The sequence below is a fragment of the Dicentrarchus labrax genome, unplaced genomic scaffold (genome assembly GCF_905237075.1).
Source record: "Dicentrarchus labrax unplaced genomic scaffold, dlabrax2021, whole genome shotgun sequence".
In the NCBI taxonomy this organism is placed as follows: Eukaryota; Metazoa; Chordata; class Actinopteri; family Moronidae; genus Dicentrarchus; species Dicentrarchus labrax.
The window spans coordinates 21961752-21988312 of NW_026136703.1; the positions used below are offsets into that span (position 1 = coordinate 21961752).

At 37.2% G+C, this 26561-nt stretch overlaps 2 protein-coding genes across 4 annotated transcripts in view; one reads left to right on the plus strand and one right to left on the minus strand.

Annotated features, from left to right (window-relative positions):
* Positions 1-15562, minus strand: LOC127358936 (transmembrane protein 87A). Its single transcript, XM_051392517.1, has 20 exons — positions 15421-15562; positions 12624-12681; positions 10924-11021; positions 9866-9982; positions 9669-9716; positions 9508-9549; positions 8175-8301; positions 8004-8065; positions 7535-7718; positions 7339-7438; positions 7156-7249; positions 5671-5744; positions 5423-5529; positions 4449-4507; positions 4163-4266; positions 3979-4055; positions 2675-2739; positions 2518-2570; positions 2144-2174; positions 1-2043 (listed from the first exon to the last, which is right to left on the minus strand). The coding sequence occupies exons 1-20, from the start codon at positions 15547-15549 to the stop codon at positions 2002-2004; spliced, it is 1671 nt and encodes a 556-aa protein (XP_051248477.1). The 5' UTR covers positions 15550-15562; the 3' UTR covers positions 1-2001.
* ganc (glucosidase, alpha; neutral C) overlaps positions 15505-26561 on the plus strand; it is a 14131-nt gene continuing 3074 nt past the window's right edge. The window contains exons 1-17 of one of the 3 annotated variants that reach the window (XM_051392488.1): positions 15505-15746; positions 19471-19527; positions 19639-19741; positions 20297-20424; positions 20760-20936; positions 21031-21052; positions 21147-21216; positions 21857-21953; positions 22122-22305; positions 22689-22833; positions 23244-23479; positions 23586-23712; positions 24219-24298; positions 24409-24552; positions 24954-25050; positions 25157-25258; positions 25693-25867. In XM_051392488.1, the coding sequence (XP_051248448.1) occupies positions 15505-15746; positions 19471-19527; positions 19639-19741; positions 20297-20424; positions 20760-20936; positions 21031-21052; positions 21147-21216; positions 21857-21953; positions 22122-22305; positions 22689-22833; positions 23244-23479; positions 23586-23712; positions 24219-24298; positions 24409-24552; positions 24954-25050; positions 25157-25258; positions 25693-25867 (2186 nt within the window). Of the gene's footprint in view, positions 15747-18921; positions 19187-19470; positions 19528-19638; positions 19742-20296; positions 20425-20759; positions 20937-21030; positions 21053-21146; positions 21217-21856; positions 21954-22121; positions 22306-22688; positions 22834-23243; positions 23480-23585; positions 23713-24218; positions 24299-24408; positions 24553-24953; positions 25051-25156; positions 25259-25692; positions 25868-26561 lie in introns of those variants that run through there. The other 2 variants (XM_051392494.1, XM_051392503.1) reach the window with 2 other exon arrangements.

Consider the following 26561-nt stretch of genomic DNA (forward strand, 5'->3'; position numbering starts at 1 on the left):
CATGTTTCAATAAAAATTTTATTTGCAGGACATACGCAAAAAGCCATACAATATCATCAGCTTCACATGACAATGCAGACTCACATCCAGAAATTGGGCTTTAGTGTCTCTCTAAAATGAAATATCCTCAACAAGACTTGGATAAATATAAAAAAAAACATACATAAAAGAATTTAGAGTATCCACACATACTGCAGTAGATTGCACAAGGACGGGGATATAATTCTGCCAGATAAAGTGACATTATTTAGCAGTATCAATGGGATAGCCACAAAGGAATCTCTTATTGTACTGAAATGAAATTTAGCTTTTTTTTTTTTTTTAAACTATCCTGTGCTACTGAATTTGGGTGAGGACCTTAAAATAACACTTTAATAAATACTAATAAAACTCTGGCCTAATTAGTGGAGGGAGTGAGATACGATTACATACATACAGTAAACCACACCACCTCCGTGAGGCTTATCAATGGATTCTGAGATTCAGTAGCTAATAAAATAATAAAAAAGTTTTCACTTTGGTGACAACAACATGAAGTGGACCAAAAACATTGCTGTTAAGTGAAAAGCTTTCTAGTGTTTATAATAAACATCCTTTAATTTTAGACTGATGACTCCTGCTTAAAAACGGGTCTGGAAAATGTTTTAGTATTAGTGTCGTACATTTTCACCGCTCGCTGAATCTTTTGTTTGTGAGAAGCTTAAAAATCACCAATATTAGAGATGCATTTTCATCAGGTTGAACTGATCTGTGTTAAGATGACATGATCCGGTTTAACGCCTTCATGACCAAGAGGGTCATTACATCCTCTCAGCCCAGAAAACACAAGAATCCCCAAAAACAACAGATGTAGCACGTTGTACCCTGACAAATGTGATATGCTTCAAGTATCAATATTCACTGATGCAGCCGTGTTTACAGAGTAACAATAGCTTATTTATTTCTATACTCAGGATTACTCAGTTAGCCAGACAACAAAGTGTTAGTTATGTGTTAACAATAAGACACATATATATATATATATATAAAATTTTATTGGTGCAGCTACAAGAAATGAGCTCAGGGAATCTTCACTGGTTAGGTAAAAGCATTGAAAGCACTGTTTTTTAGTTATCTGGCTAAATGGTTAATCATACCATATATTTGCTCATTTCAATATTATTAAATATATTTCATTATGTGACCCATTAAATATTTAACGCAATAAAACACATGCTGAAAACACAATTTTTTTTAAATCTGTATTTTATGGCACAGCACACCTCTTAAGTGTCTGTCACTGTGTTAAATGTAACCTTATTATGCACAATAACTTGGTGTTTTCAGCATGTGTTTTCCCCTCCATTCGTACCATCATCTGATTTCTTGGCTGAGACAACTGCCAAGCATTATGATTTATACTTGAACAGATTAGAAATCAGTCCTCACAGTCCTACAAATTTGACCAATCAGGCGCCGCGGGCACTTCTTCAATTTGAAGCGGGCGATGAAACTCTCAAATGTTTTCACATCTTGCACCCCCAGTGCTCAAGAAAAAACCACATGCCTCCTTAAATATTGTATTAGTCTAAAACCCCAGGACAGGATTTTGATAAATATTCTATTTTTCTTCACAAGGGCGTTGTGTAAAAATGCCCACATTCTGCTTGATTTGGGCCGTATTCGAGAAGAAACACCTTTGAAACAAATAAAACATTCATCAAAGTGCTCAGTTGCTTCAATTTCACCCCCTCCCACAATGCCGATCTTGACATCAACAGCCAACCCTTCCAACCATGAGTGGCACAGTACCGCCTTAATATAAACACACTATTCATGCTTCTTTGAGCTTATCGTAGTGTTACACAATACCTGTGACATTAAATTAAAAAAGTAAAGTGTCTGGAGAGAACAGTTGGCTTTGCCCACATTTTTTGGTAATCCGATCACTCAGAACGCATTCATTGCTGCCTCAGTGAAATTGCCTTCTTTTCATTCTCACATCACCCCTCGCATTTACTTCTACTCCATTTTGGATCGCTCCATCTTGTTTTTCAGGATTTCCTGGAAACAGAGAACACAGATTAATGCATGTACAGATATAACCAGGAGCATTTTAAATAGAAATCATGGGACTAGCGGGGGGAGTAAAAGAACCCTTTACCTCTTCTTCATCTAGCATTACAGGGAGAGCTCTGTATAGAGAGGGGGGGAAGAGAAAGAGGCTGTGAATGTATTCACACAGTCAGGTCAAACAACATTTTAAGATATTCTATACAGCAGTTTGTGCTTCAAATGTGTTGCTTATCTGAATATTAAGAGTACATCTTTCTAGTCTGTAAGCTACATTAATACACTTGCATAAGCTAAGCCAATATGTCATATTAAGGATTACAGTTTTAAAGCTAATACCTTTCTCTCACAAATTCCAGGTAGAGTAAAACTGTATTTTTATAGCACTCTAATGTGAAGCTGTTATTAAGATATTATCAAAGCAGCCTTGAGACTGCCAAGCGTCTAGCACTTTAATTGACTTACACATCAGCTACAGTTGTAGGAATGTTCTCCTCGACCCATTTTAGGTCTTCATCCTGGCAACAGCAGTGTTTAGAAATAGAAAGAAATATTGAATCATGTGTGGAGAACAATTGATGGCTAAAAGATGAGAAATGTTGACAGAAGACATTGAACCCACCTCTTTACTCAACAGTTTCTGGGACCCATTAGAGTCAGGCTTTGAGCCTCTCATCTTCATTCCTTCTAAAAAAAGAAAAGAAAAAGATAAGCCAATTAAAATCACATAGAAGTCTCTTGTCCAATAATACGATCATAACAAAACTAGGTTATTACATTTTCTATTTATACCATTATATGATTATAAGATGAACATTTCTTTAGATCGTGGCCTCAGTAGCACAGGGTTATACAACACAACCGTTGACAAGGTCATCTTTATTGGATCTGAGGTCAGTTGTGAGCAGACTTAGAGTATTTTGTTTGTGACAGAGGACAAAAATGAATAGAAGCTCTGCGGTTAAACTGGAGAACATTGCTGGCACTATTACAGACATCCATTAGGACTGAACAGAAAATAATAGTTAAATATGGAGCAATTAAGACACCATCAGAACAGACTGTGACTTAAGTGTTTTCACATTTAGTGTGTTGATGTGACAAACATGAGGAAAACTCTCTTATCTTTATCCCTGCAGTTCTTATGGCTCTGGGATCTACATTACACTATTTAAGCACTGGGTTGTATATCAAGAAGCATACAGTCAGTTCACCTAAATCTAAACCTGGCTTTTGGCCTTCAAATCAAATTCAGAAAAGGAGAAGATATCTATATTTATATACAAATATGAGCTCTAGTAATGCTAGCTTTTAATGGATACTGGATTCGAGCACAGATACATTATGTTTAGCACACAAGAAGACGATGCTGGTTAGCTGGCTAGCCCCCAGGAAGAGCGCCGTGCTTTGAAGCCAATTTGACATAGAGGCAAAATCATGTAACAATGGCAATGGCGTCTGTCATGTGGTGCACAGGGAGAACAAATTACCTTTTTTCCTACATTGTGAAAGAAGCAGCTGTTAAATGGTGGATACATTTTTTGTGTCACAACCCCTGTGAACGATTTCACCATCAGAATTTTATCCATTTGGTCCAATAAGATTTAGATTAAGTCTAGAAGAGCTGCACAATTAAATAATTTGATCCCCATTCAAGTCACTGGAAGGCTAAACCTGAAGTTAGTGACTCGGCCGGCAGAAATCTGTGGTGCACTTGCTCTATGGGCGCCACAATGCAGAAGCATATATGGAAGATCTGGGTAATTTCATACTGGGAAATTTAACTTTTTTTGGCTTCATGAGCTACTGAGCAGCTTCCATGAGGATCTGGACAGCCCACCACATATATTTGTTTTCTAAAACACTGAATAATAACAAATTAATGGCTGCTCTCGCCATGAAAAGCAGGAGAATGATAAGTCTTACCAAAAGCTTCATTCAGCATGGGCTCCTTGGCCTCCTCCTCTTCATCATCATCATCAATCAGTGGAGAATGGGAGAACCTGAGAGAGAGGAGAACTGAAAATGAAATACACCAACTGGCAACTATAAAGGACAGACATGGTTTGGGGCTCCGGCATCAGGCCTAGCTCCAGACTGACTCTCTGACCTCTGGCTGTTAGCAGAGGGCCGCAGCAGCACCATGATCACCAGCAGAATGGTGGAGAACAGGAGACGCCAGAAGGCATCATCTACCCACAAGTCCCTCCAACCCTGGGGAAAGGATAAAAGTGGAAAGGATAAAAATAGAAAGGAGTCAACACAGAGATGGATGTTATCAGGTTGAAAGGCGAGTTCACTTTTCATCTCCGTATAAACAAGAAACGGAAAACCTCATGAAGGAACGGGACTGAAACACAATACAATAATCAATCAATAACAGAAAACAAACTGACCGTCTGGCAGTCGACCAGCTTGAAGACCTTGGTGGTCCAGATGATGAATATGATGGAGGCTGTGGACACAAAGTAAACAACAGCATCACTTTGATGTCTGTAAACAATATGTAAATCAGAAACAGATTAGAAATGAGAAAAAGTCACCTCAATCAAAAGGGCAAATATACAAATGCATTCACATAGTTTAATAAATGAAAAACACATATTGAAACAGTACAGGACGTGTTAAAGGAACAGCTCATATGGTTATTCGCTTTCTTGCAAACAGTTAGATAAGAAGATCAATACCACTCTGACCACGTCTGTACGGTGGTAGCCAGCAGCCAGTTAACATAGCCTGGAAACAAGGGAAATCAGCTAGCCTGCCTCTAACCACAGCTAACAAAATCCACCAACAAGCACCCCTAAAGCCCACTAATTAATGCATTATATCTCCTTTGTTTAATCCATCCAGAAAAATAGAAACTGAAAGATGTCTTATTTCAGTTTGAGATCCTGTTAAAAGAGCTCTCAACCAATTTAGCATTGCACTCCTGATGGACAATATAATAAACATCGGTGCAGCAGAGCCATAGATATTGTCTTTTTAATTCCACACATTCTTCTTCCCTGTCAAATCCTGCCATCTACACCCATAGCACAAATTAATAATACAAGAGAGGAGATTGGGGTGTGTTATGCTAGTAGTGGCTAATTTATCCTCGAGTCTCTAGCCTCAGGCAGGCTGGTAAGATCACTTCTTTTTAACGCCACACCCTCAGATGTTTTTCATTTTTAAACTGACATTGTTCAAGTTTTATAAAACTTTCCTCACATATGCAATAGCACACCCCAACACTTATAAACAAACAAACGTTGGTGTGTTAAATCTGCGCGGTTCCCCTTAAACTGAACATCATGAAGCAGCTGTTTCTGAATTGAGGCACAGCTCTACAAAAGAGGCAATCCATCTTAGAGCAGTCGCTACTCACCGACAACAGAGAAGATGAGAGTGTTGGTGAAGTGCTGATACAAAGAGAGTTTCACTACATTTCTGCGGAGCTTCAGGAGACGAGTGGTTTGAGACAGACTGATGAAAATGTAGATGCAAATTAAGGAGAAAATACTGTGTATACATTCAAATTACATGATTTAATCAAAAGCATATATCTGCAACGCTTTGGAAAAGGCAAATTCTGATCAGCACTGAGAAGCTGCTTTGGCTGTTTGGGAAAAGGATATCCACCACATGACACAGGAGTCAATAAGGGAGAGGCTGAGATTAGCCACCAGAGCAACCGTCCCATAGAAACCCTGGAAAAAGAAGACAAGAGTCGGATTTTACAAACGTGGCAAAACATGAGCCTAGAGGACGGCAGCAGAAGAGTGGGGGGTGTGTGTGTGTGTGTGTGTGTGAACATGACTGAGAGAGAGAAGAATTACTCAGTCATAAGGGAAGTCACCGTTCTTTTTCAAACATAAGATAAACTTGTGTTAAAAGCTGGTGAAAATCTAAGTCTCCCCTGTCTCCTGACAAAACACATCTGCTCTCCAAACTACACAAGCTCTCTCCATTATTCTTACTGCCTTTCTTATCTCATGTTTGTTCATATAACGTTGTGCTTTCACGACTTTCTGAACTTGCTGCAGTGTCTTTGGCTGCTTTTGAATATCACTCTGAGATCAAATTCGTCATTCCCTATTATCATCACTTGTCTGCCTACCAGAGACCGAATCCCTGGGTAACCTTCTCTCTCTATCGCCTCCTCTGCTCAAATCAAATTTATTTACACAGAGTGCCTTGAAAGCTGCAACAGGCAAGATTTTTATGTAAAAATACACCACCACTATCATCCTCAATCAGCCTGTGGAGGCTGCATCAGATAATGTCCTATCTGCGCTAGTTGAAACGCAGCGGGTTTGTTATATTTGTCTGAATGAAATTTATCTGTAGCCACAGAAAATTATGATTTAAGGGTTGGAAGTGAAATAGAAATGGTCTCCTAAACAAGAGAGTGTGCCTCTCAGAGAAAGCCAGACTTGGTGCTAAATCTTTTTCTCTCTCATATCCATTTGGTATATTTCGAAGATACAGTAAATCTTCACTGTGTGGTTTGGTTGATATAGATTATTGTGTCGTGTGCAGTCTATTGATTCCACTTAACACAATCTCTGTTTCAAAACAGTTACCTCTCACTGCCATCTAAAGCTAACAGACTGCAACTGTGCAGAGTGCTGCCTTTAAGTTGTAATCCTTAAGATTTTCATGACATTATGTTCAGCATTTTTCTGCAATAGCCATTTAATGTACTTAAATACTATAATAACCACTCTATACTATATGTGCATGCATAATTCATCTAAATACACTGGGGGATTCAGAGGAAACGATGCAGCATGTAAATCCAATGTCACATCATGAAGGAAAAGGCAGATTATGGAAACATTTCTTCATTAAAACAACAAGAGTGTGTTTGGTTGCACTGTAAATGCACCAGTATCCAGTCAGGTCAACTTTAACAACCATGGTTTGAGAGAAAACCAATATGTCAGAATAGCAACAGTATATTATGCTTTAAAGCATCTGTATATCATTGTCTGTGTTTAGGCTGCTCGAGGTACCTGATAAGTGACTACGTCTAAAACTGTCACTTAAAGTTGGCTAAAATAAAGACTGAGAATGATAGCTGTTGGGTTGTGGAGTTGATTGATAGTTGGTACTTACACCTGTCACTCTTAGCACACCTTCCACAGAGGAGAAGAGCAGGTAGAGAAGCCCAACAGCTACCAGCTGGTGCACTGTGGTACCCAACCTGGGCCTACAACAAGAGAGGGGAAAACTCTTCATTATACTGACAAATGATTAAAATGAGAGTAGTACGAATCAGTTTTAAAAGCGCAAACTTACTTGACTATGCCATAGCCAAGACTGACAATGAGGACCAGGATTCGGGCTAGAGATCTTTTGAGCGCAGAGAGCAGCTCAGCAAAAATGACAGCACCTTGAACTGTAACGACACACAAACAAAAAGATGATTACAACAGACTGAACAGTACAGAGAAAACACATTATTCCACAGACAAATGCAAAAAGATCAACCGACCATAGTCTCCTTTGTAACGGATGCTCTGGTATTCTGAGTAAAACACAGCTTTTTCAAGCATGCCGAGGATGATGACAGCACCAATCCAGAACTGGATCCGCAGCAGGTCCCTCCAATAGCAGGCGCACCAGAAGAGCCAGAGAGCCCCGAACAGCACATACACAATGCACATGATCATGAAGAACTGCGATGGACAGGAGGGGGAGAAAAGTGGTGAGCTTTATTTTAAATCACATGTTGGTTGGAAGCTTCAGAAACAAGTTGGATCTTGTGTTTAGATTTTGTTTGTTAAATATTATGTATGTTTCAATTTGAAAACTATTACGGCTAAAAGGTCTGTTTGCCCCATACTTTAAAGTTGTTTATTCATACAATTTCTGTTTCTGGTTTAGTCGTAACCATAAAATTTGAGTTTGAAACTTTTTTTTAGATTTAACAACTCTCCCTTTATATAATTAACAGTACATACCATCATCAGGGGCCAGTCTGCTGGAGAAGAATAGTCATGTGGTCCTTTCATCTCAACTTTCACTGAGGACAGAAATGGAAGGAAATTACATGTTTTATTGCTTTTATCTTTACCAGTTTATCTACTGAGTAAATGTGAGAGATTCTGAATTGAAATTGTGTTGTTTCTCACTTGTGAAAGCAAAGTTGAGCTGTTCTGCTCCGATGTCTTCATCCTCAACTCCGCGGAACAAAGGCTGTACCTTCACTATGAACAGATATGGACTGTCCTCCCAAGCTTTGGCCACTGCACTGATATCCTGTACAAAGATGAGAATCATTAGGGTTATGCTATTTTCATTAATAGTAATCCTCATGAAATAAAACCTAGGTTTTCATACTAATTATGTTCAGCATTTTTCAGCACAATAGCCATTTAATGTACTTACATTCTCTAATAACCACTCTATATAGTCTACATCTTTAATGGCGGAGTCCGCCAGTTGCATGCAAAATTTCCATAATGACACATGAGGGATTCACAGGAAACAATTCAGCATGTAAATCCAATGTTACTTTTTCATGTTTGATCTCACTGATATCAGCCTCACACTCAAGTAACACTCTGTAGTTACCGCTCATACAAACCAAACATTTCTTCTTGCTGCTGCTTCACAATAAAAGCATTCAACTAGTAAAGCAGGGGAGCAGTGCATGGATATACTATAAAAATAGCAAAGTTTGTGAGCAAAGAATCATAGGGGTAATGCTATGTTTTATTAATAGCTTTTATGTGCACCCACTAAAACTATAAATAAAGAACTGTTAAGAGCAACAGTATTTGCTGTGACCCATTTCAGCATTTTTTAGAGAAACACAGAGAGAGAGAAAGACGTTATCTTACATTTTAGAAGCACAGAGCAGGTAAAGCTACAGTGAACATTGAACACACCAATTAGTGCTCTTGTTATTCGGTACCAAGTTCGTTTTTAATGGAATTATGCAGAAATAAAATGGTAGATTAAGAAATAACCTACTAGAAATAGAAATATACCCCCCACACATGACAATGTCATCTTGTGGGTCACTTGGCATAACTTTGAGTTCAAATTGGGTTTGCAATACGAGACTAGAGTCAGCTGAGGCTGACTCAGACTTTATCATAGCAGCTGATATCAAGATAACTAGCAGAAGCTTGTTGAACTAGTTCTCTACACTGCATTATGACTGCACAGCTGTCAATGTGATTATGACTATAGCCACAGCCAGTGGATGCGTAGCCCACTGTCAGCTCGGTGAAGTGCCTGATCATCTCTCCTTTCTGTCGTATAAGCAGAGCGTTATTCTAAACTGGCAGTGTATTATAACCGGACTGGACCAACACACAAACTGTTCCTGTTGATCATGAGGAACACAAAAGTGGTTTAGAAAAAAAAAATTCCCATCACAAACTTTCAGTGGCTTCGTATGACCTCTGATAGAAACATTCATTTACAGACATTTACATTAAAAGTAACACATCTTACCGGCTTGTCAGGCCAAATAAGGCTCTGATTCGATGGGTCACTCTAAAAAGAACAAAGAACATAGTGTTTAGGTGAACAGACAACACAAACAAATTCCCAAAACATTTAGTTATCAGATATTCTAAACAATATGGTCAGTAAATCCATGATCAGTGACTCACCCCTGGGCTGGTGAGGGGCTGATATGGGTTGAAGTCTGCATAATACACCTAGATGAGAATACAGAGCAAATAAATTGGTATATACTGCTGCACTGATAAACTGACGTATGAGGTTAATCTTATGTACAAAGTGGTGATTAATTCTGTTTGTTTAACTGCTATTCATTGTAAGACAACACCTTTGTCTTGTCACAGACCTTTGGTAAGAAGAGGGAGGAGCAGTTGTCGAAGTACATGTAGCCCTGACTGTAGAAGCCGCTCCAGCCGTCTTTCAACATGTGATCCATACCGAACATGTTCATCGCTTTGTTGTCCTACAGAGGACAGAGGTCAGTTAATTCTCTACAACTCTACTGATGGTGCAACTTTATACTAAATTAATGGAGAACAGTGTTACAACAATAACAAGTATACCTCTTATATGTGTGCATTTTTACTGTAAATATCTAAAATGCACTTCCTATTGATTTTAAACCAACTAGTGAATGTTGAGAATGCTCTTATCATCGTATCCTCCAAATACGTTTGATCTAACTCATCCCATTACACTGATAGACTTCTTTAATAGTTGAAACCCATATAAAAAACAGCAAAGTTACACTTGATCTAGAAGTAACTAAGCATGTGTTTTGTGTTTGTGGAGATAAATTCAAATTCAAAGGCCTGAGGAAAGTGTTCAAGACTTCCTCACAACTTTCTTTCCAACAAGAAAACAATATCAGCTGCTCTCATCTTGTCAGTCTTCTACATATTTTTTTTTTTTTTTGAGCCTGACACAAGAAGACGCTGACATTTCAACACACATCTGAACGAAAAATGTCCCAATCGGCTTACAGATGACCTCGATATATCCTCTGTTTTTGACCCTCTGCTTCAAAACCGACAGCGACAAGGTGAAGTACATCAAAGCCAGAGCAGCAGCTGAGTTTGAGATGCCTCCGGACAAAGAGCCAGTGCTGGCACAAAGACGGAAGCTGAGCCCAAGGCCATGAAAACACTTTCAGGGAGGACACACCAGCTGCTCTGACTGACAGATTACTGATGCTGAATGTGAAGCCAAAAACATTGACAAGTCCATGAAGTTTCCAAGAGTGAAAAGCGGCACGTACACAACTGATTTGATTTTGAGTGCTATTGCTTTTCAAATCCCAATTTCTATCTACTATGTCTACAGCACCTGTGTGTGATAGTAACAGTCACGGCAAAAACAAACAGTTGAGACATCAGACATCAGCATGCACAAGTGAATACTCACTGGTGTGTTAAAGACCTCATTGTAGCAAACAGAGGAGCGCAGGTACCAGCTGATGTTGAAGGCCAGGTTTCTATCACATGACCCCACGTCACCCTGGACTGCAGAGAGATAAAAGATGGATTATTAGACAGTTATAAAGCTTTAGGTCCCTCCAGCTGTTCCAGATCATCACATGTTAATTTGAGATGTTTAAAATATATGCATTGTAATTTTTGCACATACTAGTTGTATTTCAATATGTGACTTCTGTTATTTCCCCACGTCATATTGCTGCATTGCATCCTGGTTTATTTTCTGCTACTGTGGGAGTAGAAACCAGTCTCTCTCCCTCATTTACAGTATTACAGATTTCTTACTTTGTGACTGGTGAATGCTGCTGTAACTCTTATTTGTTTCCTACCAAACTCTGTTGCAAATATGCTAAAAAAATATATATATATATATATATATGTGGTGGTGTGCACAACCAGCAGAACTCAGAACTCAGAACTCTGTTTTTATAAGCAGCCAAACAAGAAAACAAACGTAGATACAGGAAATAAGACACGAGGCATCAGCAGGAAAAAATTACTAGGCATAAGTGTGTAAACTGTACTGAAGTGGAATCTAACTAAACTATGCCAGGCCTGGTTTTAATCTGGTTAAATTGTGATATTACATGTCATATTATTTCACTTCCGGCCCACTTTAGGCAAGATAATGAGAAGGGACACTGAGACAGACGGACAATATTGAGTTTGTCAATATACCTTTTCCTCTCTGTTAGACGTAGGGTGCTAAAATAATCCTTTAACATGCTGAAATCTAATATTTTTAGCCAGCTACAGGGATTTTTTTTTAGCATTTCAGCGTATGACGCGTTGGGCTCTATCTCTGCCGGGTACAGTATCTTATCAGCAAGACTGAAAAACGTTGCCTCTGAGATTAAAGTTGCATTGAATGTTTAGATTCATGAATCTGGAATATGCTTTTTTTTTTTTTTTTAAATAACACACAGGATGCATATATTGCTCTGTGAAGAACATGTTTCAGAGAAGAGGAGACTTTTCTACCGAGATTCATCTGTGCGGAGCAGATAAGACACTTTCCAGCATTATTTATTATTTTAAACTCTGAAATTCTGTTCACAGTGCCAAGAGGATTCCCTGTGCAGGTTTTCCAGTAAACTCTACCATGCAGGATGCAGAGACATCCAGCTCCATACATAATGTTTGGAGTTCAGCCAGCGAGACTCATAAACACGTGGGATGTAAATGTCAGCACAACAATGCCAGTCCCGCTGACATTTAAATGTTAAACCCAATTGTCTCGGTGCTTCTTCTATGGTGTCTACTGAGCAAGTGATAATCGATCAAAGGGCCCTTCTCTACAAAACAACTCATTTACCTGTTGTACTCATGTGTTGCTGTGTCACAACCTGACAGGTGGCAGAATAAACACCACCAACAAGGATGTGCTTGTACCTGAGTGTGATGCTCCTGTTACGCAGTATGTTAATGAATATCTTACAGTAAATATTCCACCTTATCGGACAACTGATCTTTGTACTTTGTATCTGGAGATATCTATTAAGAGGTGGGTGCGTGAAGCAGCCGAGGGAACGGCACCATCATTGTTGGCATAAATTATGCAAAGCCCCACTCCTGTTTTAGGGAAGTTAAAAAAAAAAATTGACATGACAAAGAGCTCAGACTACTTACACTTCATGGAGATGGTGGTGTTGGAATACAGCGTCTTTCGAAACACAGCATCCTGCGTCTGAAAGCACAACAGAGACAAATTAATTCTTATCTAACAACTCTAGCTCAGTGAGAGGACGTGTTGATATCAGCACTCCTGTTTTTGGAGACACTTCAGGTGAATACATTTTATTTTGTGAGATGAATCATAAGTGAACAGTGAAGATATAAAATCAGCTGATTAACTGATTAAAGCTGCATCTGAAACTACAAATGTGACAAAGTGTGTTCACAGATGCAATAAAATCCAAGCCGTATCTGTAAGAATGTGCTGGCAGGAATATGTCTGTATTTTGTGTGTTTTCACAGTTGAAAGCAGCTTTCAACAACTTTATGAGCTTTTTCAAGAGCTGTGTGCGAAACTACAAGGTGTTGACACAATGAAATATACAGGCATTTCTCTTTTGTTTTTGATATTCGTTACAGATGGCAGATGTGGTCTGTGTGAAATGCAGGTAAAAATAACAAGGGTGTATATAAGTGGTTGCTTTTTCTAATGAACTATGTGCAAGGCAAGGGGTCGGCAACCATGGGCACGTGGTTGCTTAACCACTGGCCCCCTAAGAATAAGTGTGACCTCTCATTCTTATACCAAATTATCTCTTTTGCAGCCACTGGAAGTTGCACTTTCTTTCTCATCAAGGCTGTATATGATTTCAACTCAGATGTGGATATTTCCATAAGGATGACAGCCTTCTTGTGTAGTTATCATGTAAATAATATATTTAAAATGTCCTAATTATGGGAGAAAAATATTTTTCACGTTGTCTATATGGATGGAATAAAATTACAGATCTGTTGGAGAATTAAATTTTGATGTGGTCTCATAATTCAACTTAACATTAAATCTTAATGTTGATATGGCACCAACATTAATGCATTTGTTGAACCATATTTTTAGGTGGCTAATCCTTATAAATATCTAACTAACTGAGGTTTAACTACCTGATAGTACATTCTGGTGGATTTTAAGGACTTATATACAACTCTGGCTCCAATAACATACAGGAAATCCTCATAGCAAGAACCTACGCAGTTTACATATTACACTTCAATAGTAGTTTATTATCACATCCATCAGATAAATGCTGGAGAAGTTGCGGGACACAAATTGGTAACCATACCCATATACTTTGGACATAAACTGAGGTTTTTGAGGCACTTGGTGAAGTATTTCAGAACATTTTTATAAAAGATCCCAGGATGGTAATGCTAGGACTAATACCAAATTATATAACTGGAAGAGGGGAAAAAATACCTTTAACAAATATTACTGATTACAGCTCTTAAATTTATTACAGTTAAATGGTTAAAACCCGATTCTCCAACATACAATATGTGGATCGAGAAGGTCTGGGAAATCTACCATATGGAACAAATAACTTGTTTGTTAACAGATGGGGACCTGCTATAACTATACTAATTTTTATTTTGTTTTAATTCATTAATTTATTGCTGCTTATTATTTAATTACTTATTATTCTGTTTGTGTATCTTACTCTTATTTAACTATGTAACTTGCACACAATCTTATGCTGTTTTAAGCAGATTATAAATGGAAAACAGCAGACTAAATGTGAATGTGCATGTATATGATTAAGTTTAAAATTTAAAAATTTAGTTACTGATAAAAGGGTGCTGATCTTTTTTATACGGCATCATAAAATAGTCATAATAACAGCAGAGGTACTAAACTGGCATGTGTTAACATTTCAGAACAATATATTTTTTTTAATTATAATTATTTATGCATTAATGTGTACATTATTTTAATGTTTAATGTTCAAACTGCTAAAGGTGGAGCTAGTTTTAACTGTTTTATAAACATTATCAGCTTATGAGCCCCGGAAAATGTATTTGTTCATTATAATAGTAGAAATATTAATCTGAACATCATACAAAAAAGGTAACTGTAATCCATTACAGTTACAGAAAGAAAGATGTAATCAGATTACAGTTACATTTAGTAAAAATTGGGATTATTTAGCAGGATTTTAATTAACAAAAAACACATTATTGATCCTACAAATCTTTCCAATTTTCTTCTCAAAGGTTAAACTATTGTGTTATTTTATAAAATACACTTACATCAATACTTCTTATTGTTTTTCTCTTGTTTTTATTTACACATGTTGGTCTTGATGCAATGTAGTTATTTTACTTTAATATTGGATATTTACATGGATTAGGATACTCACTGGTTATTAACAGGCACAATTACTAACTGTATGGGATTATATTTTTAAAGTAAAGTAACCAGAAACTTAAGTTAAATCCAAGTGAAAAGAACATTAATTGTCTCTGAAATGTACTTAAATGAATATCTGTCAACAGTAACTACAGTAGCCCTTATTAATCTTATCTTAACCGACAACATGACATGTCCCGCCTGTGTTTAAACTCTGGTAACACTGTCTATGTACAGTGCTGTTTTAGCAGGAGGTTAAAAACCCAACAAAAAAACTGAAATCAGGAGCTCTTAAATGTCAGCTAGCTCAATCCGAATAAGAAGCTCATCTTGTCGGACTAGCTAAACAAGAACTGCCCAAGCCTCAGCGTGTGTGTGTGTGTGTGTGTGTGTGTGTGTGTGTGTGTGTGTGCGTATGTGTGTGTGTGTTTTGGGAAATACAGAGGAAAGAAGAGCTGCTAGTTAGCTAGCGGCAGTGCTAACAGCTGCTACGGAGCACTTAGCACGACCATGCTACGCTTGGACGTTGGTAGCCGTTGGAAACGGGCGCGTTGGCGGTGAAACACTCACCGAGTTGATGTCCACCGTCCATACGGAGACCTCCGCCGCCGTCCCGAGCCGGACGGCTATCGCAAAGAGCAGCAGACATGAGCGATGCGTCCGTGCACCTGCTGGCATCTTCGTTCGTGCGTCTGGCATCTTCGTTTTTGTGCTTCTACTACGGGTCAGAGCGGTCGCCGTATCCGCCTCCAGTTCCGTGGTGGCTCCCCCGGGGCTGCGGTTCTCGCTGCCGCCGGGAGAGGTCGCTGGAAACACCGCAGAGGAGGGCGGCTTGGGAGAATGTTGTGGTTATGGTATGGAAGACCATTTCTGCCCCGATGTGACTGGGAGGGTCTGTAAGTTATTATAAAGAGAAACTTTATCAGAATAATGACTTAGCGTCTTTAAATGTTGTCTAGGTATCTTAAAATAATGAGAGACCTTCTAAATATTTTGTCTTAGTATCTCAAAATAATGAAAACTTTCTTAAAATTGACTTAACATCTCAAAATATTTACTTAGTATCTTAAAATAATGGAAACCTTCTAAATATTTTGTCTTAGTATCTTAAAATAATGAGAAACCTTCTTAATAGTTTGTCTTATTATCTTAAAATAATGAGAAACCTTCTTAATAGTTTGTCTTAGTATCTTAAAATAATGAGAATAATAAAAACTTTTAAATTAACTTAACATCTCAAAATATTTACTTAGTATCTTAAAATAATGAGAAACCTTCTTAATAGTTTGTCTTAGTATCTCAAAATAATGAGAAACCTTCTTAATAGTTTGTCTTAGTATCTTAAAATAATGAGAAACCTTCTTAATAGTTTGTCTTAGTATCTTAAAATAATGAAATCTTCTTAATAGTTTGTCTTAGTATCTTAAAATAATGAGAAACCTTCTTAATATTTTGTCTTAGCTTCTCAAAATGATGAAAAACTTTCTTAAAATTGACTTAACGTCTTAAAATATTGAAAACCTCAATATTGTGTCTAGTATTTCAGAATAATGAAAATTTTATGCTAATTTACTTGTTCTTAAATTAAACCTCAATGTTTGTTATCAAATATAACCTTTTGTCTTAGTATCTTAAAATAATGAGAAACCTTCTAAATAGTTTGTCTTAGTATCTTAAAATAATGAGAATAATAAAAACTTTCTCAAAATTGACTTAACATCTCAAAATATTTACTTAGTATCTTAAAATAATGAAAAACTTTCTTAAAATTGACTTAACGTCTTAAAATATTGAAAAACCTCAATATTGTGTCCTAGTATTTCAAAATAATGACAAACTTTCTCAAAATTGACTTAACATCTCAAAATATTTACTTAGTATCTTAAAATAATGAGAAATCTTCTTAATAGTTTGTCTTAGTATCTCAAAATAATGAGAAACCTTCTTAATAGTTTGTCTTAGTATCTTAAAATAATGAGAAATCTTCTTAATAGTTTGTCTTAGTATCTTAAAATAATGAGAAACCTTCTTAATATTTTGTCTTAGCTTCTCAAAATGATGAAAAACTTTCTTAAAATTGACTTAACGTCTTAAAATATTGAAAAACCTCAATATTGTGTCCTAGTATTTCAGAATAATGACAAATTTTAAAATTTAATCAAAATATACTTAGTTCTTAAAATATGATTCTTAAAATTGTTAAATCTTAAAATATTGAAAAACCTCAATATTGTGTCCTAGTATTTCAAAATAATGACAAACTTTCTCAAAATTAACTTAACATAAAATAAATAAGATCTTCAAAATAGTTTGACTTAGTATCTCAAAATAATGGATTCTTAAAAGTTTGTCTTAGTTTTTAAATAATTTTTTTTTTAAAAAATTTTTTTAAATGATGAAAAACTTTTTAAAATTGACTTAACGTCTTAAAATATTGAAACCTTGTCCTAGTATTTCAGAAAATGAACTCTAACTTAACTTCTCAAAATATTTACTTAGTATCTTAAAATAATGAGAAATCTTCTTAATAGTTTGTCTTAGTATCTTAAAATAATGAGAAACCTTCTTAATAGTTTGTCTTAGTATCTCAGAATAATGAGAAACTTTCTTAAAATTGACTTAACGTCTTAAAATATTGAAAAACCTCAATATTGTGTCATAGTATTTCAAAATAATGAAAACATTTCTCAATATTTTGTCTTAGTATCTCACAATAATGAGAAACTTTCTCAAAATTGACTTAACATATCAAAATATTTACTTGGTATCTCAAAATAAAGAGCAACTTTCTCAATATTTTGACTAAGTATCTTAAAATAATGAGACATTTTTAAAGATACTAAGTCATTATTTTTAGAAAAATGTCTCATTATATTGACTCATTGGCGGGAATGGGCTTCCATACATAACCACTGGGGATTTAGAGGACCATCAATAAATTACTGTACCTGTGTTATTATCAATACCTTCATGCTGACTTTTAATAGAAAATAAGGGCAGGTTCTGTTTTACTAGCTTGTTAATGTAATGTGACCCATGTATACTACACTGAATTAGACTATACTAAAATATTGTGGGCTCCCCTATAAGCAGTATAAAACAGTAGATAAACAGCTGGAAAAAAACAAAATAAGTAACCATGACCAACTGTCCAAGTATCAATTAACCTTTAACAAAGGCTGTCTGCATCAATGATACACATTCAGAGCCAGAATACATTATAGTTAACAAACACAACAACATAAAATACACTGAAGTAACACAGAAAATCAAAGGTCAAATCTATAAGACAGACCTGGGCTCACTGCATAGACACTGCTCAAGTTTGTCCAAATAAGATTCTCTCATTGTAAGCATTTACATGCAGTTTTATTTATCAGGTACTGTGTATAGTGTTGTTATTTTCATTAGGTTTTATTTTTATTTTGTTTTCAAGCTCAGTTTCAGTTAGTTTTTATTGTTTAAGAATGTTTAGTTTAGTTTTTTTTTTATTATGATAATTATAGGAGGGTATTTGTAATGGGCAAAATTTAAGAAGTTCAGAACCGGCGCTACAATACAAACAGAGTTCTCAGTCTCAGTTTTGCCTCCTCGTGCTTGTTGTGTTAATACATTTGATCAAATTAAGACTAAAACTAAAGACATTTCCTGTATATTTTTTATTGTAGTTAGTTTTATCCCCCCAAAGTTTATTATTATTATTATTATTATTATTATTATTATTATTATTATTATTATTATTATTTCAGGTAACTAAAATGTTCTCTCACATCTAGTTTTAGTTTTTAATTTAGTTTTAGTTAACTATAATAACCTCGTTGCTGAGCATGGATGAAGGGCACACACTCACACTTTTTGCACAAAACTTACCTTGTAATAATTGCACATGTACAGTTAGTTTAAAATATTTTACATACATATTTTCATTATAGTTTTTATATTTTCTATTATATTTTTTTATATTTCCTAATATATCTTTATTATATTTTAATTGTATTATTCTTTATTGTATGTATTTTTACTCTTCTCTACAACATTTCCCCTGTGCTGCTGTGTCAAACCTGAATTTCTCCCACGGGGATCAATAATCTCATCTCATATCTCATCTAAAAGGTAGAGGTAGTGCGCATGCGCTTGAGTAGGAAGTTTATTTTGAAAATTCGCCCCGGAAGTGTGGGTGTTGTCGATCGCTGCTGTCACGGTTGCTTGTTGTGTGAACGCCAAAGAGCAATAACGTAGATAAAGTTAATATCAGAAGACCAACAGCGACTGTTAACCTCTGATGTTTTCTGTCGGGCTGTCTGAAAATGGCGGAAGTGAACCAGTCCGTTGTTAGGTATAAACAACATGCTGCTTTCAGTTTTAGACCTTTGACTTTTCACATGCAGTCTGAGTGCCACTTGATAGGCCCCCTATTGTGTGTGGATAATGTCTAATGAATGACAGCCTGCAGGACGAAACACATGCATTATGTGTGCTTTTGCTATATGGTTTTGTTTCTCTACAAATAAATGTGCATGTGTAAAAGTCTTTGTCCCCAGGTATTAAAAAGGTTTCTTTACATTAAATTATATTATATTATGCATGTACTGAATTTAAGTTTTCCATCTGCTTGCTCAGTGTTGTCCCTGATGATGAAGAGAAGTTCAAGAAAAGTGAGCATGTTGCTTTTTACAGGTATGTTGGGCACACATTACTCCACAGTCACCCACAGTTAAGTGTGTTTTTAACTGTCCTGTACAGGATGAAGTTTTTAATATATATCGCAATGTTGTTGTCACATCCGAGGCGACAGATCCAGGGCCCGAACTTGCAGTACCAAGCCCTTTTGGACACCATGGTGCTCACAGAGAAGGGGGCACGCTTTGAACTGCTGGAGCCTGACACGCAGGTCTGAACACCGGGTTTACTGTAAACCACAACCAATGATGAATTATGTCTTTATTCACATTTGGCACCATTTAATCATTGCAAACACAAATTGTATGTATTGATGCATGTCTGTGGGGCTAAAATTGTTTAAAGATCATACGCTGTGCATTGCATTTTCTTTAAAGATTGTGTTTGACTACATTAGTTTTTTAGTTTTAGAAAGAGAGATTAATGTTCTTTGATTAAATATTAAGATTAAGAATGGTCACAAGTATCTTCAAGTAGAACTAGACTGGTTTAGGTAATACATTTTAATTCAAGTCAAGTTAAAATGGTCTTTATTAACTGTTAAATTCACTGAATTGTGCATAGAAGCCAAACCAGAACCCTCCATCAATGAAATCCCCTATATGTAACTGTGTAGTTAGATGACCTTTACAAGCATTGTTAAAAATGCAAATAAAATCTGCTCCCAGTATCTCAATAATAAAGTACATTAAAGAACTTGTTAAACTTGTTATAATATCTGAACTTTCTACATCAGAAAACTCTTCTTGCTGTGCTCTTTTCACAGACGTCACTGCTTCTTTCTGTGTCACCTTGCAAGAACGACACTGTTAGGATATTAATAGACGAGCTCCAGCCCATTAAAGCGCGCTACAGAGTTCCAGATGTGATAACGGGGGAACAGCAGTGTGCACAGTAAGAGCCGCATCAGCATCAGCATCATCATCATCACCCCATTATGATATCTAGTTACACAAGCAATGTACTTTAACTGATCCACTCCTCCTGTCTTAGGCCTTTTTTCTGATGCACTAAAAGCTTTGAGTCCATGTTGTGTTCCACATCCGTTATCCTTATTGTTGAAATCAATTTAGGTTGTTTGTTGTCAAAATATCAACATCTTAAAAGAGCTTTTAAGTCAAAATTAAAGGGAAACTTTTTCAAATAGTGGTTTTAAATATGTCTTAGTGTGTGACTGCTGCAGTACTTGGATAGTGGTTGACCTTTTTCTTTCTCTCATCACCTGGCAGGTTGAGAGTGGAGAGACAGTCTAAGTACTGCGTCAGCCTTTCTTGGTCTTCAGGACGTCACCGGGTTTGCGTGTGGCATTTCCCTTTCCGACTGGAGATCCTGTGTGAGGACGAAGTGATGGTTACGTTCAACTCTAAAGGCAAACTGTGGTTCGAGACGCTGCAGGATCCGACCAGGTGAGGCCCTCAGGGGAAGGGTTGTGTACTGGGAAATAAACCAAACACATAAAAAGAGTTAAATTACATGTTCTGTGTGTCTTTTTTTCCTCAGGGCCTCATCTCATGATAGTGAGGTAAGAGAATACCAAAGCTGTAATATTACTCCTACTTGATGTCTAATGTGGTCTATAAAGGCATTTGTTCTTTTTCCCTTTGTTCCTCTGACAGCTTCAAGAAGACCACACAAGTTTATTATGGAAAGAGACTTTTAAGCAGTTTGTGGATGTCAAAGCAAATGGTTTGTTTCTGCTATTTTACCATTTTAAAAGGCAAACTTGTCAATAATTGTGCTCTTGTATTCTTGTCAGAACTTCACAGCTGTAATGCAGTTTTATTCTAAATATTTAGATTCTAAATACATATTATAACTATGTGTTAACCACATTAACGTAGCAGCTTTACTAACAAATGTATAGAGAGGAATTTAACAAAATAAAAGACAGACAACAATCATTCAGGATTCTTTGTACATTGTAGCTGCTTTAAGACTCATTCAGTAAAACAATTACACAAAACTAGGGATGCACCGATAACAATAACAGTATCAGGTCTGATACTGAACTCATGTACTCGTAATTGTAGTCATAAAACTACTCCGATATCACTTTAAGGCAGTGTGGTGTTACGGAACCTCTCGTTAGTTAGGCTGGTAGGCAAAGGAGCAGTTTGAAAATATTTTAAGCAACTTTTACAAAGAAATATAGTCTGTAACAGTCAGAAAATGAGGAACATGTATTAAAATGTGTTCCCAAAGTTGTTAGAACTGTAATGGTGTTATTAAGTACTCATATCGATACTTGGTATCGTCAAGTACCCGAGTAAGTAAGTACTTATATTTTGCCTCATGAAAGCTTGCTCTACTTCTTGTTCAATTCCAGGTCCCAGTAGCATTGGGTCAGACTTCTGTTTCCACGAGTTCAGTCATGTGTACGGTCTGCCAGAGCACGCTGACAGCCTTCAGCTCAGAGACACCAGGTACACACACACACACACACACACACACACACACACACACACACACACAGATTTTAACAAATGCAGATAGCCCAGAAAATAAGTTTGTGCAATAAAGACACATTTATTTGCAGCTTTAAATTCTTATACTCAGTTGGTAATGATGATTTAATTCATTTCGTTTTCCAGACATGGTGAACCTTATCGGCTGTATAACTTGGATGTCTTTGCCTATGAGTTGTACAGCCGCCTCGGCCTGTATGGGTCTGTGCCGCTGTTGGTGGCCCACAAACCCGACAGGACTTTGGGTGTATTTTGGCTGAATGCGTCCGAAACATTTGTGAACGTTCGTTACAACCCGTCTGAGCACCAGGTAACCCTTGTTCCTTGCTCTCCTCACACATTATCTGCTTAGCTGTCTGTTAAAGCTTAGTTTTTCATGAGCTCCTTGTTTATTCCCAGAGGTAAGAGAGGCAGAACTTTTGGATTGAATCCCAGGCTGGGTAAAAGATTTTTGTGTGGAAATTGAAACAGCAAAGCTACCTGATAACAACCACTGTCTTACCTCATAATATGTCCAGTCCTGCACACTTTTGGTGTTACTTTTGCAAGTCCTCCTGGTTGCAAACAGATAATAAAAAAAAGTTTTATAACTTAATCAAAATCAAGATGGTTCTAAAAACCACAGAAACCATTTTAGAACACATGTACAAAATATACGTTCATAGCCCCATAATAACCCCCTACCTCTCCCAGGATGACAGATCACCCCAACTGAAGAGGAAGCGGATCCAGCCTCGGACTGACGTCCACTGGCTGTCAGAAAGTGGAGTGATTGACTGTGTGGTTCTGCTCGGGCCCAGTCCGCAGCAGCTCTTCTCCCAGTACGCCCAGCTGACAGGTGTGTGTGCAGCACTGAATGTGTTTGTACATAAAAACAAAGCATGGCCTAAAAAAAAGTCAATTTAAGATCTTAAAAAATATTATTATGGAGGTTTTTACCTTTATAGTGCCTAAATTAAACCACAATTATTTAATAAAACATGAATTTTCTATGTTTTGTCCCCTACCGATGATTTATTTTATCCTTTTTCTTACACTCCCTTTTATACAATAGTTCCAACAACAGCTTCTGTATGTTAAGACCATAAAGAAAGATGACAAATTAATAAGAGTACTTTACTAATACTATACTGTATTATTTCTGTCTAGTCTTTAATTTTATCCTCCAGAGGTCAAATGTGCTGGCAATATGCTCGTATATCATCCTTCAGTATCAAAACTATACTTCTCTTCGCAACCGTCTGTCAGGGTATCAGGCACTACCCCCTTTGTTTGCACTCGGGTACCACCAGTGCCGCTGGAACTACAACGATGAAGCTGACGTGAAGGCCGTAGATGCTGGATTTGATCGCCACGATATTCCATACGACGTTATCTGGCTGGACATTGAGCACACGGATGGGAAGCGTTATTTCACCTGGGACTCTGCTCTTTTCCCCGAACCAGCCTCCCTGCAGCACCACCTAGAGAAGAAGAGGAGGAAGGTCAGTTTTAGTCTGCATCATGTGTATTTACTGCCTTTTTTTTTTTTTGGTGGTCATGTCAAAAAAATGTGGGTTCTTTATTGTGCACATTGCTCTTATCTTTCAGTTGGTTGTTATAAATGATCCCCACATTAAGACTGATCCTGATTGGTCGCTGTACCGTGAGGCCAGAGACGGAGGGCACTTTGTCAAGGACAGAGAGGGAAAGATCTATCAGGGCTCCTGCTGGCCTGGTAATGTTTTTCTTACTATAAATAGACTTTCATTTATAAATGACAAAATCTACAAGCCTCTGCTGACATACATATAAAGTTAGTCAGTTAACTGTTCCCCCCACATACAGTATAGTCAGAATAAGATACCTTTTATTTGTTCTTTCTTTCTTTTTTCCAAGATTTATTTATTAAATGACAGTGTGAATCCATACAAGGAACACAACCCCAGGCATACTGCTGACAAACAACAACACAAGCATACAACAAAAACATATTAACTTGAAAAAAAGACCAAAAACAAAAAGGTTTTATATGGAAGTTACAAACAGATAAATAAATGAAAAACACAAAGAAACAAACAAATATAAATTGATCAAAATACTAATATTAAATAGTTGCAGTAAAAAGTAAAATGATAATAGTTTGGAGCAGTTACTCAGAGATGATCTCCGCTTTCTCAAAAGATTGAGACTCTTAGTTGACTGACTCTTTTTAATTGGAGCTTTTATTAACCTCTTTTATAGGCGAGTCATCATACCTCGATTTCAGCAGTCCAGACACTCGATCGTGGTACTCCAGATGTTTCCGCCTGGATAAGTACCAGGTAAGTGTAAAAATAATCCACAAATCAATACTACTGTATATATACATCCCAGCTTATCCATTAAGGAGAGAGCCGTTTTGCTGTCGTTGAAGTGTTTATGTCTGATGCAGGGATCAACGCCATCGTTATTTGTGTGGAATGATATGAATGAACCGTCTGTGTTCGACGGGCCAGAGCAGACGATGCCGAAGGATGCAGTGCATTATGGGGGCTGGGAACACCGGGAATTACACAACCTGTATGGCTTCTACCAGGTGAGCGGGCTCATTTGTATTTTTCATTAGTTTTTATTTTTATTGTTTAAGTTTAGTTTTTGTAAGTTGCAGTATTAGTTTTAGGTTTTGTATTATAATATAGGGGCTGTTTGTCAGGGGCAAGATTTAACAGGTATTACGACTCAGTCAGTTTACACATCCCAGTCTCAATTATGCATCAGTGCCTCTTCGTGCTTGTTGTGTTGATCCAAATTTACAAAAGTCTAAAACTAAAGGAATTATTATTCCACCTGTGTAATTTTAACATAGTCAGAAAACCCCAGAACCCCAATCTTGTCGGGTTAGTTAAGGGACCTCCTCTGTTCACCTCACCTTCAATGAGAGGTGCACAACACTGCACTAAACAACAGTTGATAAAGGTTTCTTTTGTTGTCTGACAGCACATGGCCACAGTGGAGGGTCTGATAACTCGCTCAGGTGGCTTAGAGAGACCTTTTGTCCTTTCACGCTCCTTCTTTGCTGGGTCTCAGAGACTTGGTATGTTTTTTTTAAAATGAAAAATAAACCCAATCCCCTCTGATGTATTCATTGTTGTAATCTTTCACTCTACTGTTTGTTGTGATTGACTGTGTTGGGGATGCAGGAGCAGTGTGGACAGGTGACAACGCTGCCAGTTGGGAGTATCTGAAGATCTCCATTCCGATGCTTTTGTCTTTAAGCGTGGCGGGCATAGCATTTTGTGGAGGTACTGTACATAGTGGATTTTTTTAAAATAGTAAAATCACAACTAGAATTGTTATTGACTGGTTTTAGAGACAAATATTGGACTTTATGTTGCATACTTAGTTAAGAGAGTAACTCTGTGTTGGTACAGACAGAGACACACATACCGTTTAAACTAGTTTCTAACCTAAAGCTGGTCTTAACAATCAATCAAAATGTATTTATATAGCACATTTCATACAGTTTAGTTCACTTTAAAGTGTTTTACAGACGATTGTCAAGACAGTAATAAGACAGAATTAAATAAATTAAGAAAGCCGGAAGAAATAACAAATAAAATTATAAGAAGGATACAGTTACTAGACTCACAGCACTGAAATATGCTGCTTTTCTGCTATTTATCTCTTAACGCTGTGAAGTTGCGGCCTCTCACGTCTTTTTCGCTCCGTGTTTCAGCCGATGTCGGTGGGTTTGTTCAGGATCCGGAGCCGGAGTTGCTGGTGCGCTGGTACCAGGCAGCCGCCCTGCAGCCGTTTTTCCGAGGTCACTCTGCAAATACGACAAAGCGCCGGGAGCCCTGGCTGTTTGGAGAGGAAGTCACGGCCTCCATCCGCACCGCGATCCAACAGAGGTACTTTAAAGTCTTGGTCACACTACATGACTTTCAACGTCGTCAGATCTCTGGTGGTTTTCACACTCTGACTGATCAGCAACAGGGGGTCGTGCACGTCACAAGATCTCCACTTCACAGGGAGTCTGTCTGGTCTCCAAGCTACGTTTCATCATAAAAGTCATTAATAACACCATTTACAACAAGCACATCATGTTTAATTAGGAAAGTAGTTAAAAAACAAGCACAGAAGGGCAACCATTTACAGAATACTGTTGTCAGAAACATGTAAAAATTAGCTGATAATTAGCCTGATCAGCCAGTGTGAGGTGTCAGCCAGTCGACAGGGAAAGAAGCAAGGAGATTGGTCATTTTTTTATTGTTAGAACATTGTTATGTCCAAATTAATCAGTTGGTTGGTTGGTGGTTGTCAAGTTTAACAGTCTCTGGGGTTTTTGTTGTTGTTGCTGGCACATTTAGCTTGGAAAGAAACATAAAATCCTCCATTCCAGTCATCTTCATTGACCAGCCAAGACAGCTGAAACTGATCATTATTATTTAAAGGATAAGAACACATCCCTGACAAACAGTTTCACCTCATTACTCCTTTAAATGTCAGAGTCAAAATGCAGAATGGAACACAAACTTGTGACGTGTTTCGAGATGTTTCTGATGCACTCGACAAAATTATGTTTTAATGATTCTTGCAGAGATA

Excerpts from the sequence above, each read along its gene's own strand:
- LOC127358936 (XM_051392517.1), bottom strand. The coding sequence starts at position 15,549 with ATGCCAGACGCACGAACGAAGATGCCAGCAGGTGCACGGACGCATCGC. Across the intron at positions 9,983-10,923 it reads ATGAGGTCTTTAACACACCA|GACAACAAAGCGATGAACAT; the intron begins GTGAGTATTCAC and ends TGTCCTCTGTAG. Across the intron at positions 2,571-2,674 it reads AGAAACTGTTGAGTAAAGAG|GATGAAGACCTAAAATGGGT; the intron begins GTGGGTTCAATG and ends TGCTGTTGCCAG.